The sequence below is a fragment of the Diprion similis genome, chromosome 6 (assembly GCF_021155765.1).
Source record: "Diprion similis isolate iyDipSimi1 chromosome 6, iyDipSimi1.1, whole genome shotgun sequence".
NCBI lineage: Eukaryota > Metazoa > Arthropoda > Insecta > Hymenoptera > Diprionidae > Diprion > Diprion similis.
This window is the reverse complement of record NC_060110.1, coordinates 19,223,446-19,241,859: the sequence shown is the minus strand read 5'-3', so window position 1 is coordinate 19,241,859 and position 18,414 is coordinate 19,223,446. Positions and strand designations below refer to the sequence as shown.

The 18,414-nt window shown below is 41.3% G+C and overlaps 2 protein-coding genes across 3 annotated transcripts in view; both read left to right on the top strand.

The window, feature by feature from the left end:
* On the top strand, window positions 1–2,041 carry LOC124407202. The gene is made up of 3 exons (XM_046883088.1): window positions 1–190; window positions 933–1,092; window positions 1,209–2,041. Exons 1-3 carry the CDS (start codon window positions 19–21, stop codon window positions 1,594–1,596), a joined length of 720 nt encoding a protein of 239 aa, XP_046739044.1. The 5' UTR covers window positions 1–18; the 3' UTR covers window positions 1,597–2,041.
* Window positions 2,042–4,921: 2,880 nt separating this feature from the next.
* The window catches only part of LOC124406819 (neo-calmodulin-like), a 75,308-nt gene continuing 61,815 nt past the window's right edge, over window positions 4,922–18,414 (top strand). The window contains exon 1 of one of the 2 annotated variants that reach the window (XM_046882439.1): window positions 4,922–5,326. Coding sequence is in view for 1 of the 2 variants with exons in the window: in XM_046882438.1 (XP_046738394.1) it covers window positions 12,857–12,859 (3 nt within the window). In the remaining variant the exon portion in view is untranslated. Of the gene's footprint in view, window positions 5,327–12,590; window positions 12,860–18,414 lie in introns of those variants that run through there. The other variant, XM_046882438.1, reaches the window with a different exon arrangement.

Sequence of the window (18,414 nt, the reverse complement as noted above, 5' to 3'; positions counted from 1 at the left end):
GTAAACAATATATAGACAATGTTCGACACGGAAAAGTTTATTATTGAGATACAGAAGCGGCCGGCTATTTACGACGTTAACTGCGAGGAGTATAACGACAGGAATGCTAAGATGGACGCTTGGGACGAAATGTGCCAGGTGATGGTGCCCAATTGGGACGGCTTGACGAACGAGGAGAGAAACACTGAAGGTAGGGTATAAGTATGCAGTATATCCTCCTCGCACCGCACCGTTCGTTCGTTCGTTCCTTCGTTCGTTCATCGATCACGCCGCCCGGCTGGCCACGGCGATTATCGCCGTACGTACAATAATACCGTCGTCTTCTCTCACTCCCAATAAGTCTCGAATCAACCACGTGCGTTTGCGGTATGTATGTACCTAGCTGATTGTTACCCGCGGGGGATACCGAGATACCCCTTGTTTCCTATAAGCCACTTACTCATCTAGAGCGACGACATCGCGAGTATAACGCGGATGTGAAAAAGCGAAAATTAATAATCACGCGATCGTTGTATCAAGCCTGCAAAAGCCTGCGGCCGGAGAAAGACGCAGCTTGGGAATCGATAGAAATCACAGACGCCTTGCTCCACGCCCTCCCCGTTTACCAATCCTCCGTAATACATTCGCACCTCGCCCTCGCCGCTTGGAAGCGGACTCCGTGCCCGCTTTGCGGGTAAAATCGCCCTCCGACCACCGACGCCGTACCGTTGAAAATTGTTCTCGTTCTTGCGTACGCAGCCTCGCAGATGGGCACGGCTGCGCTCTGCGCATGCGCGGCGAACCCCTCGAGCCGATAATTGAGCCGTCTGGTCGAGAAGGACGGCGAGAGTCGAAGCCACGACTTGAATTTATCCCGAAATTTCAATCGTCTTCTTACTCCTGTTCTTTACGCTGATGTGGCTAATGGAACAGGGGCTGTATTTGTGTTTCAGAGAAAAATTTACGCGGGAAATGGAGGAACATCAGGGATTATTTCATGAAGGAGCTGAAGTTGCAACGCTCGCAAAAAGCTGGTCCAGCCGCTCGGAAAAGAAAGAAATATATTTACTTTGACCAGTTGTACTTTCTCCTGCCGACTGTCGAGAACAAAAGGTATTTTAACGCCGAGGCCAGTGGCTTTGGCGACTTAGACGTTCGGAGGAATTAGAAGTTGCGATTTTTTTTTTTTTTTGTTTTCTGCAAGATGGTTGATTAGCTGGGATTTTCAGAAATGTGGTCAAAAAGGCTTCGCCCCATCACCCGGACAGCGATAGCGAAATGGACAATCCGGTGATCGAGGAATACGATTTTCCGGCCATGCAACCGAGCACCTCGAGGGAATACAACAACGTGTCGATGAGCATGGGCCAGCCGAAAATGCGGGGACGATACTCGACGCAGATTTGCGAAACGTCGTTAAACTCGTTCGACAACGATATCCACGACATTTTGTCTTCCCACAGTCAGCCGATGATCCAGGACGAGGATTACGACCGGATGTTTCTCTTATCGCTTTTGCCGATGATGAAACAAGTCCCCGACGTTAAGAAGCTTGACGTCAGAATACAAATGCAACAAATATTGGCCGCTGCGCTGTACGCGTCTGAGTCAAAATGATACAAACATTAGGTATCTCTGTGTACGCGCATCGCAGTGGTCGACAAATTGCTTGAATATTTTGATAAGCTGCAGTTTCTGCACCTGAGCAAAGAGATAACTGTTTACCATCCAAATACAAACGACGCGCGACGTTGTAATACGATCCGTGGTGAGGCGATGTCGTGCTCGGCGACGAAGTCGATTTCAAATTGAGAACAGAGATACCGAACTTATTTTTTTTTTAATCTCTCATTTGATGCATGTACAAAGAAAGACGAAGCGGGAATGAAAACTAATTTATAATTTCGCTTAATACTGATTTCAAGTCAGTTACGAAGTATGCACCGTTGCATTACAAGTCCGCGACGATTCGCATTGAGATTAATGACGTCAGTTGTATGACGTCAAACGATTGTTCAAATTCGACTCTTGTAAATAAATTGCTTTTCAATTAAGTTTTAACACCGAGGATGTTACTCGTTTACGTCTCGCTGTGCGATTTGTACGTCTTTATCTTTTTCTGACACATTCTATTCGCTTTATTGTAATAAGAATCAAGCAGATTTACCACCATGACGTTAATCATCGTGAAGAAACAGCCGTTTTTATCGATTGCATAGGATTCCCAAGTATCTGGTCTATCGATGAGACATTCGATGGAGCTTGAGGTTTCCATAGAATAATTCGCTCGTAAATAGGCCTACAAAGCTCCTATGAGAATTCTACACCCAATTGGTGTAAGATGTAAATCCCAAGTTGACATTGAATATCGTCAACCGCTGAATATATAATGTTAGGTGTACCAATACTGCATGTTACCTGTATATCTAAACGAAGACAATTTGTTAGACACAATTCCGACGAGAAGAGGCGATTCCTATCTCGAATATATATTTTTTGATTATTAAAAATCAATTCTTAATTAATTTTCCTACCCGATATTGATATTAATGCATGATTTTCATCCTTAACAAAAATTGTAATAATAGAAATAGGATTAACAGTTAGCACTTTCACAAGGCATTGCAAGTCCCGAGAGATCAAGCACATGTTGAATTGCCTTTACACGATAAACTCAATTTCATCGTCGGTATCACAGAGTTGCTCTACCGCACTTATGGTAAATACCCTTCTTATCATAGCAAGATAATTCGGAAATTCTGGTTGTCGATTGAGATTAAAATTCCTTGACCATTTGTAGGTATTTCCCGTCGCCGCAAAGCGGATCTGTTAATAAAATTGGAAAAAAATTTTAACCCAGATTTAATTATCGTAATCTGAGAGTATGAAGAAACTAGTTAAAAATTGTCAAATTTCGGACCTATCAATCGATTTTTCATTTTTATATGAGATAAGTTTGGTTAAAAAGATCTCAACATTTCATATATCGTGACATTTGAATGAAATTTTTGAACACATCTACCCCTGTTTGTAAAATAAAGCAGAAACAGAAAACGGGAATAGCGATATGACTCTGGGATTTCGCATCGCATGACTGGTAGGCAATCTCAAGAAAATCCCACTCCGAAATCGATTCTACACCTGGACAGATTCTCTCGTAAGACTCGGCCGACTTTTCGATCCAAACCGATATATCATGATCTACGACTACCAGGTGAGTAAGTATTATCTCGGTTCTTACTTTGAATCATACGTTATTTATAAATCGAATAGAATACGTAATATTTTTTATATCTATTTTCAAAAGTTGCACGAGGAAAAAACGGTGAATCTTAAAATGCGAAAATCAAGAAGTCGTCCCGTTTCATTCGGCGCAAATTATGCGATTCATCCTCTACGCCAACCGTTGGACGCAATTTGACCGGGAGAAGCGAATGCCCATCGATCAGTTGACTCACTCGTTCCTTAACAAGCTTTTGGGAATCAGGTGTACACCAAGATAGGCACCGCTGCAGACTGTCTACGTATTACTGCCGCGAGTCGAGTCACTTGATTGGAAATGAACACAGCCGGCTGGTTATCACAGGTTGTGTAATATCTGTACATGGGATGGATGTGCACCACGTTTTACGTGGGTGGTATAGGCCGAAGCGTAAGCGTAGTTGGGCAAAGTAAGCGCTGTTCGTCCGGAAACTGTAATTACGTTTTTACGGAAATCGTTTCTAGGCAGCTCCGGGATCCAATTTCCAACTGAGCTTGCAAGAGAGCAGTGACGCGTGCAGGCGAAAAGGCGAGGCAAAGCGATGGGGATGAAGGGGGAAAAGAGAGGAAGAAAATGATCAAAAATAGAAATCAAAAAGGAAAGCCAAAGAAAAACCTGGCACAAGTCATACGACCCGGCGAGGCTCGACTCGGGATGGATTTGAAAAGGTACATTAACATCAAAAGAGAAAATTTGAAAACTTAATTTCAACGTCCACGACGTAATCTCGGTTGTGTTTTTCAATTATATACATGTATAGTTTATATACACGGCGCATTATACACGTATTACATACGAGAAGTTGCCGACCTGCTTTCGGAAAAATTTTCTCTTTACTCGGAGTAAAGTAAAACGTACCTACGTATAATACACTGTACACGGCTTGCTGCAGACCTTGGGATATTCGTTTCTGGAAGAAAACTCCGAATTGGATTTCATTGAGACTTTCCAGAGAGCAGCGATTGCAGTTATGGAATATATTCTGAGGCCGCTGTAGCAAAGAAAATGCCCAATTTCATCAGTGTTGAAAGTTCCTCACCCTATATACTACAGTGGGGTCGCAACTCTGCAGGCGTATGGAATTGAGCATTCAGATAACGATTCGTCCCCAAGAGAGACGGGGAAAAAACAGAAAAGAAAAATAGGCGGTTCATCAACCCGCCCGACTTCATCTGATATCCGCGGAGACAGACGTCGAGTTCAGTTCCCAGACAAATTGTACTTGCCCTATAGAATTCTGTGTAACCGCACAATTTTAGGTGTAACACGTACCGTAGTTGGATATGTATGATCTATGAGCCGCGCGATCGAAGCTCTCAATGCTGTAAGGTGTTTCAAACGGTCAATTGGCATGAATTAGCTAACAGCATATTTGCCACAGCAGTCAGTTGTTGCGGACATCGTTTGCGAAATTCAGCGGTAAATGTCCCTGAGCATTCCGCACCAGCTAGAACGCAGTTGCTGACAATTGACTGATAATTTCCAGGTGCAACGTTACCCGCGGTAATGAGCAATTAAGAAACTGTTGTGCCTGTCACGTAACTCCTGATAATACTAAAATTTTCCTTTGTCTCCGTTGAAAAATGGCAAGATAATATATCCTGTTACAAATGGATTGTAACGATATAAGACTCCCGGTTACCTCTTGTCATTAAAATTTTATCTCATTTTGCATAAGTTGCGAAGAATGAAATTACCTTTCCATATTCAGGCACGAGAGTCTGCGGTTTTCTTATCATATTATACGTGTGGTTACATTATACTTTGCTAGATGGTATAAGAGCTGGCAAAAGACCTCGGGTCACGTGTTTCACGCTTGTGTTATTCTGTAGGTATAGTTTCCGTGCGGTGTAGTTCGGTTTTCTGAAAATCGTACGTGACTTAATTTTGCCTTGAGACTTGCTATCGTCTAAAATCCAAACTTCTAAACTTGTACAGTGCAATATTACAACGTTTAATGGGAAGCAGCCCAGTTTGGCTGGATCACCGTACTTGAAACGAAACCTAATTTACGCGATAATTTATTCTCAAAACGTACTTCGGGATTATGACAGCCTCCTTGGAGTTGGGTTGACACGCTGGAAGGTAAGGCTTGTTACCTTAGCTTGAGCACGATTCCATGCTTGCACCTCGAAAATGAATTAACCTTCTTCGTTATACGCAGGCAGCATCCAGGGCATGCATTACACCTTCGTCTGCCCCTTTGACCATCGCGTGCTGAATAAAATTGCACTGTGCAAAAAAGGAACGCACAAAGTCCGTTCCATTATTGCAAATAGAATTCATTTACAAGAATCTTGGCCGAGAAACAGGTAAAAGGCTTGATACGGAAGGTGCGAGATGACCAGGGTTGTCCGTCTGCAAATCTATGGCGCTCCACGTCGAGTATAGGATACTGAAAACCGTGTCACTGTGCAATAAAAATGCTTACCAATTTATTTGAAAGGTTGTGAGCGACAGCTGGTTGAGAATCAACAGACGTGGAATTGGGCTCTTCGTTAGTGTCGGATACGATAAAATAAAGTTACCGTCCAGGTGTATCGATTGCATTTTACACCCTTCTCGCGGTCTCTACTTTCCTATCTCCACTTTTCAAACAGACGCAATGTCTTTCATTTTCATAAAAGTTGAAGCAAGTACAAGAGAGTGAAAAACCTGACTGTTTTAACTAGACGTCAGCTTACATACTGTTGTATATCTATAAGAATAATGATAATAGTAAGAATAATAATAAACAAAAAACAGTTTAAATCAACTGCGACATTTTCTTCCGACAAAACTTCCCCACTGTGTTGATTACTTGGGTCCGATTTCTTCCAAGATTCTTTCGCCAGAAATTTCCACCAAGGCACGTAAGTCTGTTCGTTTGAAATATAGCAGGAAACATTGGGACTCGTCGAATGCCACGGTCGCGACTAAAGATAAGAATAAACAGAGAGCGAGAGAGAGCGGAGAGAAGAGAAAGAGAGATCCCACGAAGCATTGTTCTGGTCAAAAATCTGCCACAAGACTGCGTCAGCAAAGTGGCAATCAACTCGAGCGGAAGCTTTTCCTTCGTCCTTTGTTGGCCCGAACTGCAGGATTCGTCATTCGTGTATTTAAGTTTATATTCGAGTTGCCGCTGAGGTTTACGACGGAGGGCAAATTAAATTCGAGAAATGATAAGAACGTTTGTTTGTTTGCACTGCGTATCTCGGAATGTTGAACCCCTGGTACGATTTTTGAAAATAAAAATTTGTCGCGTGAATTCACGATATCAATTAAGATTCCAGGTATGTACTTACGCAGATTACGCCGGTAGACCAGCTGTGCGTAACTCAGGTATAATCCTGGATTTGTTGAGCTTGAAACACGGCTTATCAAAGTCCGAATCGGCTTCGGCGATGTGACCTGGTTCGGCAAATATATAAGCATTCCCAAAAACTTTTCCAACCGCTCGTTTTGTTTCTAGACGAATTTTCATCGATGGAAGTATTACGGAGCTTTGTATATTATATTCTTTACACGATTTTTATTCTCGAATTTCATCTTCATGTAGTAATCGGAGGAAAATCGGGTTCCGTTTCCGTAATGAAATTCTGACTTCTCGACTCAAAGCTTCGGAACTGAGAAGTACCTTTGAATCCGAAAAGAAAAGAATTCTTGGCAGCGAAACAAATCGCACTGTAAATGGTATAACAATTGCCGCAGATAGTATCGAAATTAGTTACAGTTACGCAATTCATTCTCATTCATTACGTTAGGAATTTTTACTTTTATGTATCTGAAACTTTCTGTTACTGACAGAGTCTCGAAAAAATTTCAATTTTTTCATCAAACTTGATTTATTTTCTTTAATACAATATTAACACTGCATATTTAACCTGTTTGCCATTGAATGGCTAAGATTCAATTATTGGTAGACATTTTTTGAGTTTTACTCCGGTTTTCGTAACGAATTTTCTATCTCTTCAAACGATTCTAAGACTTGCTGATAAAAGTGCAGAGAGGAGAAGACATTGTTTTCAAAGACGATATTCCGCACCACGAATATTTCATTCACACAAGAAGAGAACGCGATAATTAACTACAAATTTAAAGCTCAATCTGCAAAAGCGGTTGAAATTAATTACATCGCTCTTTTCAACTACGCGCGAAAAACGAAAACAAAAAGCCCCAACATCTGAAAAACTCGACAGACCCTTAGATCTCGACAAAAGTCTGCAGCCAGCAAATAAAAATCACGATGCGGGATATTTTTGCGGGAGAATAGATGGAGATTCCCGTAGGTAGATATATGGCAAAGTGGTAGGTAAGTTTCCGATCGAAAATATACACTCGACGTAATCTCAGTGTAACTCGGGCATCCCCGGCGAAACGAGAGAGGGTTGGTACGGCGTATGAAAGGGTGGTTTAACCTCGATTACCCGGCGACGCTCGCAGCTTTATATATATATATCACCTGGTCACGTATGCCTCAGAGTCCTAGTGATTCATGGTAGGTATGCTCGCCTTCCTATTTTCTGGGTGATAAACTCCTAGGCCATAATCGAAAGCATGGGAGCTCGAAAGAAGGACAGGACTACCTGTAGCTACTGCCTGACTAACATCGCGTGCAGGATGTATGCCCAGGACAATATGTACACATATATGTATATACCTACACGCGGTGCAGGATGAACGTAGCGCTTCACCCTTTTCTTGCAAACTATACCCTCCAAGGTTTGAATTACCCGAGCTAAGTTTCCTGGATCCAAGTTTGCGCATCTTACACGTTGATATTGCAGCGAAAAGTGTACTTTGAAATACCGCCGGTGCAGAAAGGATCCACGAACGAGTATCTCTGTATCCAATCAACCGCCACGCCAGCATTACTTCGCGCTGAGTTACCAAAGGTAGGTATAGAGTTCCGGAAATAAAAGCTCTTTCGCGGGGGCGGTGAACGTGAGCTTTTTTATGGCCTGACGGAGGAGAAAGAGCCGGAGGGAGGGGGGGGGGGAGGAGGAGGGCACTCGAGCTTTCAAGTGTACCTGATATTGAAGTAGGTACAACTTTTTTACATTTCCTTTTTGTCTGTGGTCAGTTTCATCCCAGTTATCTGATTTATTTTTCCCTCTCTTTTTCCTATCTTACTCGTCATGATATTGACCAATCGGAATTTTCACCCGCACTGCATCGCGAAATAACTCGAGTGGCTTGTTTTGTAACTCGTGATGATCGACTCGAGCAGAAGTGCCAAGTTGTTCCGCTCTAGTCTTGGACGATTTCTTCTCAAGATACATCATCGTGGACCGCGATTGTAGAACCACCGCTTCTCGTTCGATTCGAACAAACTTACCTCGAAACTGGTTCATCGGATAACGCGAATTTGCATCTCAAGGATTTCGCAGTCTTTGTACGTTCATGCTCTACACGTCCTTCTACCAAACAAGAAATCTGAATCTTCACATAAGAAATTAAGAAAATTAGATCAAAGAAAATCCCGCTGGGAGTTGACTAAATATGCAGTTTTAATCCAATCGCGAAAAACTTTTCGTATAAGATCTGGTACAACGGTTTTTAGACCATAGTTATAAACCTACAGTAAAATAGTTATCTGACAGGATTAACTTTCGCCAAAGTATAAATTCTACATTTGCCGGCCGCTATCACGACGCAAGTTCCTGAAAAACGATTGAGTGTATCATCTCCAAGGTTTATACCTACTATAAGTCGCATCTTTGTATAAATATTAACTATTTTGTTATGACCAGCATTAACAATTTTTTTCGTTCGCCGAACACACGTTCCGCCTCGTATTTAAATACTGCTGAACACTGTTACGTGATTGCCATGCATCTCTTTGCATTTTGAGTCGTTGGACGGTGAGACGAGATAAGAAATTTTTAGTTTGGATCTCTGATCCTGATTAGTGCCTGGAAAGCGAAAAGCTTCAGCGCCGTCGTGACAGTAGACCATATCCGTGCGTGATAATCAGACTGCCATGAAAGTCATACGTTTCGTGACACGGCTATATTGAAAGCGTATATATATATATATATATACTTTTGCGGCAAATCTGAACCCGAGGAATGTATCGAATAAAAGAGCAACGTATACATATACGAGTAGTCTTCATTGGATATAAAATCATAAAAGTATTGGAATTTTCACGTGTATACCTTCGCCAGGTGAATGCGTCATTAGTACAGGGCAATATAAAGAAAAAATAATAATAAAAATGAGAGAAAACGAAACAAATTCGGTGGACGAGGAAATAAAAAAATAAGTAACTCGGTCACCGTACCGTATTTTAGCTGCTATCACTCCACACACAGGAGTTACCTGTACACAGAATTCTGCACTAGCTTTACCGATTTTGACCGATTGAATGAATCGTGTTTCTCAAATTAGTCTCTGAATGGGCGTAATTGCATCGAGTCTACTCGGTGCAGCAATAATATCGCGGAAGCAGCTTCAGCTTCGCCGATGCAACAAAGGCCGAATTATTGCTATATGCGTGAAACTAATGCCCGGCTTTTCCGTTATAGATCTCGGGCGACTAATTAAATCTACCGGGAATCGGGAAAACACAAGAGGAGGAACGTAAAGAGGTACCGTCAAGAAAAGCGCATCAACTACTTTTCATTCTCGGAAAGTTATTTTGGTCTTGAGAAGGGAAGATAAAAAAAAAAGAGAACAAAATTGTAAAACTTTCGTCATTCTACTGCAGTTTGCAAGGCCGAATAAACGGATATTGGCGAGGTGAAATACAGGGAAAAAACGACAAAATGAGCAACATTTGTCTGTAGTTAAGGAATTTCATAAACATTTCACTTCACTCTGCAATATTATTGCAGAGAATTTCCATTATATCTCAAGTTCGGTTTTGTTTCATTCCTGGTCACTCAAGTTTTTTATGTACCTATGTATATAGTTTCTGAAGTGTAACGAGTTTCACCAACCTTACATCCCTGCAGGTATAGGATTGTTTTCCATCGCGTGTTATATTATACGAGTGGAGTATTTTCCCAGAAAATATTAAAGATATTGCAACGGCATCAGGATATGAGATCACCGAAGTGATATCCGGTGTCCTGTACAAGACTTACTCGGAAGCTGCTCGTAAAGTAGAAAATCGAACCCACATCCGTTGCGTTCGTTGTGCAATATCAGCTCAAGGCTAGGCTTACGCGTCTCTGAGATAATTTAACTTTCACGTTGCGTCATTATTAACGATCATGCTATCAGAGTTTCGATTTAAGCTCAATCGTTGCATCACAGGAAAGTTATTCCTCCAATCAATAATCGACGTTCCAAAACGTACATTTTCTCGAATAACTGCCTAATTTCTTAATTCTCGAAACTAAGGCTACTTATACGCGGTTTCAAAATTTTTAAACCAGATATGAAAATTATAAAGTTTGTTTCCACGCAGCATGACGAAAACAATAGTTTCCAAGATCGAAATAATAACTAAGAAAACATCTGCTGTACAAGAAACATGGGAAAAAACTGCATCACCGACGCGAGGTTCAAAAAGTTTAAATTAAAAGTGCCAAATAATAATGAAAGTAAGTCATGTAATCATCTTTCATCCAAAGATGAGAAGGAAACCGATTGTCATACCGCAGCAGCGGTTCGAAGCAGAGAACCAAGAGTCCTGCACCTCGAAGGACTCTGCAGTTGGGTAGTTTTTATACAAACCATAAAGATGTGAATGAGAAGTAAAGAGAGACGAAGAGACCTCGACAACACCACGGCAGAGGCTCAACTAGTGGCGGCTGGCCGGCGCAAAAGCAGAGCAAACTCTGTGCGTCGCGACGCCGCAGCGTCTGGTGAACTCGGACTGGTTTCGGGATGACTGTGGAGCCGCGACTCGCAGCATCCAGTCGCCTCTAAGACCGCGACGTCGCGTTACTCTGGAGCCAGGATCCTGACGCGGTGCATCCGTAACGCCAAGAACTCGTTGAAAGATCCACCGAATTCCTAATTATACAGTGACACGATTTACAGATTAGCAAAAAGTATTTTCGCTCGTTTCACGATCAGCCAGCCACAGAGACTAAAAAGTACGTTTTTCCCGGTACTTGGAGGTAGTCTGTGCGTTCATTATATTGCCATCTCGAAATCCGTAGAGTTCGTCAATTTTTTCGATCCCGTTCTGTTTTCGTGTACCAGTAATTTTACCAGATATATTGGATGGATGATCGATGAATTCTTACCCCGATTCCTTTTTATTCGTAATTTAATTTCCCCAAGTGGCGGGGTGACGTCAATTCGGAGAAAACGAAACCCGAAAGCAGGATGTATCATTGGCCGATCAGAATTTCAAATTGTTAACCAACTCGATGATGAATATTTCTGACGATTTAAAAGCTTTCGAAATTCTTTGATAATCAAGTAACGACTTGATTTTTTATTCAGAAGAACCGCGATTTTTTATCAAGCGTATCATGCCCGCTAACTCCGATCAATCATTGATGAATTCACAAAGAGGGGACTAAGAGTGTTTCAAACTTGGAAGTAAAAGGCTGAACGTAAACGTTGAACCGCACGTTCAAGGAATCGGGTGAGATAAAGTCCTCGTAGCTGCTTAAAACTAAAGTTACTCTTGCGATGAATTTTCCATCACGTGTTAAGCTCACTTTCCAATCTCGTCTCTCGGTGAACCCCAAACTATTTATTGAATTACCAAACCCTGGGTTAATAATCAACTCATCATATCGCCCGGAAAAGCGAACCACGGAACAAAGCTAATCTGTCAATCAACATGCGACGGTAATTATTTTTGGGCTTACGCAAGCTCTCGTCCGAGTTCTAAAAGTTGGTTCGAACAAAAAGCGCTACGCGACAAATTACGGTACGCGGCATTCACAACTCCCCCCCCCCCCCCCCCCCCAGTTAAAGTTTTTATCCAATTTAACAATTTAGAACAAAACGGTTGGTTCCCCGGGGCGCCGCAGACCCTCCTAAAACTAAAGGTAATCAACGCGATTTGTAGACTTTGCCAAATTTTCTACCGATTTCACCCTGACCAACCCATGCTTTTCTCCTTGTTGACCGGTCGCCTCGCCACGGTGTAAAAACACGGTGTGCTCAGATATTTGAATACGTTTTCATACTTTGACCTCCATCATTGCTTCAAAACTTTAATTTAATCACGACCGACCGTCGTTTCGATTCCTCAGGTGTGAAGACCTGAGCCGCTCGTTTGTTATTCTGCAGGAAAAATTCGACCCTTTTCAGAATAAACTCAAGACTCGGTCGAAGAATTTGTCCCAAGAACTTCGCCGTTGGTAGAGTTTCGGTGTAAACTTTGTTCGAAAAAGAGAAAAATACGAAATAATCGCACTCTGCAGTGGGAATTATCGCCTGTGAAATCATCGCTGGGCTGACAAATAATCGAGGTTTGAAAAGTATATTTGAAAAAAAAAAGACGTGGATCCGATGACCGCGTAACGTCTCGTTCTGTTCACGGATTCGAGCGGTAAACAACAAGTGAAATAGAACTTCCGGGCCGAAGGCGCGGCAAGAATCGGGGACAGAGTTGAAACCGGATGCGAACCACACGCCGACACATTGGAAGGGAAAATACTGACGGCTGTCAACAAATTTTTCACGACATCCCCTTTGGTTAACAAAGTCAAACTTCTGATGGTGAGTGCAAAAAGGGAAATTCATTTATCTTTGTGTCTTTCATGTTTTATTCGAATGCAGATCAACGTTACTTTTTCCGCTAAAAATTAAGCGTTTTTTCGCAATATAAACGGAACTCTGCACGGAGTGTCTGCGCATCATTTTTCACTCATCCTCGTGTCGATTGAATAACGAAATTTCAACCTATTCGTGGGGCTCGTTCATTCAGGGGTGGCTAAATTGAAGTGGGTGTGTCGCATACAATTCGCAACGAGCTTCGCACGCGAGACTGTCTTCCCGAATTTGTCAACTGTTGAACACGGTTTGTTTCTCATTAAGGGTAATTTTCCCTACGAGTCGAAGAAAGTGCCTTGAGCATAAAATATTCTTCTCTCTGCTTAAATTGGCTGTGAAAAGCGCGTGAAAATTCCTGACAATTACAGGAAGAATGATGATAACATTCGTATAACAGTTTCTAACTTTTATTACGCTTTTCCTTGCGAGCCGGAAGTGGAGCCATAATTTAGTTCGGAAAGAAGTTGACAGTCTGACAAATGGTTAACATATGAAAATACAAAGGCTTGTTGATTCTTATTTCTGCAGTTTGTTCACCATCGTGAACTGGTGCGACGGCCCAACAGCCTAATGGCAACACGAGCAAATGACAAAGTTTCAGCGAAATGCCTTCGGCTGCTAGTCTCTCTGAATACTTAAAAGCTCTGACAATTCGAGTCGGACTAACTTATCAATTTCGAACTTCACGACAACAAAGTCATTTCCACACGAATTGCCGATGATCATTGGCTGAGAATGAGTTTGAGGAAACTTGAATATCTGCTAATATCACCGATCGTTTCTTGCTGACCTGACAAATCGTCTAGAGAAATAAATTCGAGAACAGTGCCTGGAAGTATCGTAATAAAAATAGCTTTGTTGACAAGGAATATGAGCTTCTCTCGGTATATATAAATTGAACTGGACCAACGGCCCAGTGAAGGGATGACGTGCTTCGGGCCAATCGCTCTCCGTCGTTCATTTCGGAGGGTGAAACTATCGCGACGTAAGGTAGCCATAAAACACAGGAGAACTAACTTCTAAGTACGAGTACCGTTTTAAGTATATTTCAAGTTTCTAATCTCTCGGAGTGGATACCTGCGGTCTGTAATTGGCTCGCATTTACATTGTAGATGTAAAGCTGCAGGCAACAGAGAACCGTAACTCGAACTTAGCCAGCCTACCCTATTCAAATTCCCTATGTTAACAATATTTTAATGGGACCAATTTACATCTCAGTTTTGCGTCTTGGGGATATCAGCCAGTGTGCTTGTTTAATTCCCTGTTTAATTTTCACAGGCTTCGTGTCAAGTAAAGAATTACCCCCCCCCCCCCCCCCCCCCCCCCCTCTCTTACTCGCTGATCCTCTTCGTCGACACTCTGTATTCTTTATTCATTGTCGTACCTTTTGATTTTAAATCTCACCGGCTTAACTATCCTCATTATTATGCTAAAAATTTGAATATTCAGGGCCCTGATTACCTTATGGACAACGCAATCTTTCGAAACTCATAAATATGCGTGTGTATTGCGTGTTTTATCGAGGCTTCAACCACATTGGCAATTGTTCGCGGCTTTAATTTCACTTGACCAAATCTGAGCTAGATTCTGTATAACTTTGTGACCCAAAAATCTCTCGAGTAAGCGACTTTTCCACAAGTTAATAAAACCGATCGAATCGGTGAAAGAAAAAATATAAACATTTAGGTATACATGATTAAATCGAAATTAAACCGGATATGAATTTACCACATAATATTTAGTACGAAGTTGCACTGCAATCCGTTGAAAGAAAGCTGGTGCAATGGGCACATGCATTTGGCTTAAGGTGGTTCAAAAAGAAGATTGAACACGTATCTCCACACAAGTCCTTCACGCGTTTCAAAGCAAAGCAATATTAGATCTACGTCAGCGCTGTTCGCTAAGTGAAAATAGATCGGTTGGATATTGCAAGGAATGAGAAAAGAATAAAATTTAAAAAAAAAAATACAGGTTGAGGAAAGAACCATAATCCGTCTACCTTTCTGAAGGATCTCGGATCCTGGATCGATCCTTTGAGCATGTGTCCGTGGCTATAACGGGTAAATTTGGTAGTTACCTTACGTTTGACTAAGACGGAGTAGCCGACCTGGTTGGATTTTTTTCACGTATCTGCAAAGCGTTTCTCGCCTAAATATTACCGACTCGGAAAAGTCCGTTTTACACACAGCAGCGATTGATACGGGTATGAATTATGTAATCGAAGCTGCGTGAAAATTAAAGCCTTCTAAAGTGAAGAAGGAGAGAAAGAGCCTTGGGAAAAACAGGGAAAAAATATGTCTATCGATGATCAGGAACTCGTTAGTGAAATTTTTTGTTAACAGATATGCGATTAAAAATTCCTCGTACCTTTTGTTCGGTCGGCAAAAACTGAGAACTTGGTGAGGGGCAAGGTGACAAATGTGATAGAGAATGCTAAACGAACCTCGATTTTCTTCCATTGCCACGAAGTCATCCTCCATGGAAAAATTGGCGCTGAATCGAGTAGCAGTTCATTATTCACCGGTAATTCTAGCGATTTATTTCATTCGACTGATTCAATTTTGCCATCTTCTTCTTCTTTAAACAGAAGAGATAAGAAAAGTAGAATTTCATTTTTCGCGAAGGTTTTGATTTGGTCGGAAGTTTCGCGAAAAGCAGCTATCGTGATTTCGATAAATCTCGTTCTGGTTTCAAAGGTGCATAAAAGCTCGGCTAATTTGAACACCTCCCATATTTCTCACTTCGGGTAGAGACACGTATAAATAGATTCATTACCTTATGCACATAAATACATGCGAATGAAAGACTCGTGAATATTTACGGCCTCGCGAATAGGAAGTGATTCTTGAGCACAACTCAACTCTCGTTTCCACCGCGAACTAAAACAGAACTGATTGATGATAGGTGGTCAGGATAATCGACGCAAGCACACTAAATCAATCAGCTGAATGCCTCAAACCGAAGAAGACGTTATATCGTTTTTCGTTTAGCCAGAGAAATCCCTCGTTCAAATGTTATATCTACTCAATCTAGACAAATTCCGCTGCTTGGTCAGCAGGATCATCATATCCCATGAAGGACGTGAGGAAGGAAATGCGGTTGAAAATCTTCATCCATACCGTTTATACTGACCTTTTTTTTTACCTTACTTCTGATCAATCGATTTCTACGATTTCGTGGTATAATTTCAACTGAAACGCATGTTCCGAATGTACTTGAAGTGTAGACCTAAAAATGGCTGAAAGTAACATTTGAAATGATTTGCCAGTGATTGTTGAAGAAAACGATTATTTTGAAAAAAATGGCACTTTTAGCCTCTTCTAATTCCCTTTTTCAATTTTCGCAACATCGATCTACTCTGCTTATATTTTTTGTTTAATATTCTATCGGAGGTACTGAATCCTCTCCTCGAGAGAGAGGAGAGAGAGAGAGAGAATCCGATAAATTAACAAGGGGATATATTTCGCGAAGAAAATCGCCGTTTCCCGCGTCACGCGAAACAAAGATCTTCTGTCTTTTCCGTCCTTTTGGTACGTTTTTCTATTTTTCATTTTGCAAGAAGAAATGGTAGAGAAACGTAATATTAAAAATTCAACCGGATCCATAAATCGTTTAACTTATTCAAGAACGAAGGTTATTTTATACGCCCAAATATATATATATATATAACTATATATATATATATGTATATATGTACCTGCCATCAGGTTTAAAAATGAAATAGCCAAGTTGCTTTACGTTTTTCTTGCATATCACAAAGCGCAAGAAAAAGCAGAGCGAAAACAGAGAAGAGATTTCCAATTCTCAAGGCATATTATTTCCGATCCGGCATATATTAGATACATCTCGAGGGTGGAATTCAATAATTCAAGTGCAGATCAAGATCGGCTCGGAAACGGAGACATTTTTTTTCAAAATTTTTTACTGAATACATATTGTTTCAACGATCCTATGCCTGCTAGGTATAATTATATGTACAAATGATTAACAGTAATTTCATTTCGTTGTAAGTTTCTGTCTATTAACCTGGATTCAGGGTTTCACGGATCATTTGCGATTATTGAAAAACGAATTCTCCAGAGTCCTGTATTTTAAGCCGCATTCCCTTTCGAGGGTTCATATAAATTCGTATAATCCCAAATCACTTGGAACGAAACCATTTCATCATCTCAGCCAATTCCGTCACCGAACCGACAGATTTTTTTTATCAATCCGAAAGCTTGATTCGTTCGTGCGACAAACTTGTAATGCATTATTCAGTATTAAAATGTTGTTTCTCGGTACGCAAAATTAATGAATATTTAGGATTTCAACCCACCATGCATGAAAAATAAATCTATTTATACATCATACTCAGGATTGAAGTAGCTATTTTACTTTCCCTGAGAGATGAATCATATTTGCTTTACGTACTTGCGACCACGCGTCGATTATCCAATCCACTAGTTTTAACCCATCTGCGATTTGACTATCGAAAATATATCCTATATAAAAAAAAAATATCAGGTATCTTTGAATGTAAATTACATATTCTTCGAAGCTGGATGCTGAACCTTCGGGATTCCGAGCACGTCGATGTACGGCATAGACTGCCGTTGTGTAACAAAGCTGCTGGTCTTATTTGAGTAATTAATTCTCCCCGGAGACTTGGGGTCGTCTCGCTGTACCAAAGACGTATTATTAACCTTGGATGACACGTAATTACAAACCAATTTGCATTGCATTATTCTTTGCTACGTCAACAAGCCACCATCCCTGATGCAGAATCTACTGTATTACAGATATTCCCATCAGAAACTACAGATTTTCACGTATGATTTGAGCAGGTGTAGAATCGAAATACGAAGAAGTACCTTTTATATCAGTGAAACACGATCGAAACATTCAAGGAGAGAAAACGCATTGCGGTGCTTTACTTGTTCGGTAGAAGTTCGCGCTTGTCCCCATAAAAATCGCCACGGACATCGTAAAGCCTCGCCAGGATACCCTTGCAGTTGGCGAGCTGATGGATATTACATCCGCTACTGTAACTCTCGGAAATTAGAACTAGTATGAGAACGAGCTGCACACAGCCGTCTCGTAAAACGGAAGTTATGCGCGCTCAGCGAGACCAGGAACCTTAGAAAAGGCGGTTTAACCAGAGGTTTTAGGAAAAAATCATTCTCGGGGTGAATAAAATGTAATGAGTCGACAGTTGTTTTCAGCCCTCCGAAATTATACGACGGGCCAAATAGCTACTCCGTTGCAGTCGCGGAGAAATCCATGCGGAATCGCGAAATTTTCCCACGTTTTTGAAAGTTCAGTCCCGAGCTTTATCGGAGGTCTGATAATTTTTCGTAAAAAAAAACATCCATCGGCAAATTTCCGAACAACCCGGTTTACTATCTCCGGCTCTGCGCCAATTATGCCAACGAGTCGAGATTGGTCTGACGATATACAGTCGCAAATACGCCTGAGTGATATTGAACATGCAGGCAGACACGTTGAACAGAACGGGAAAA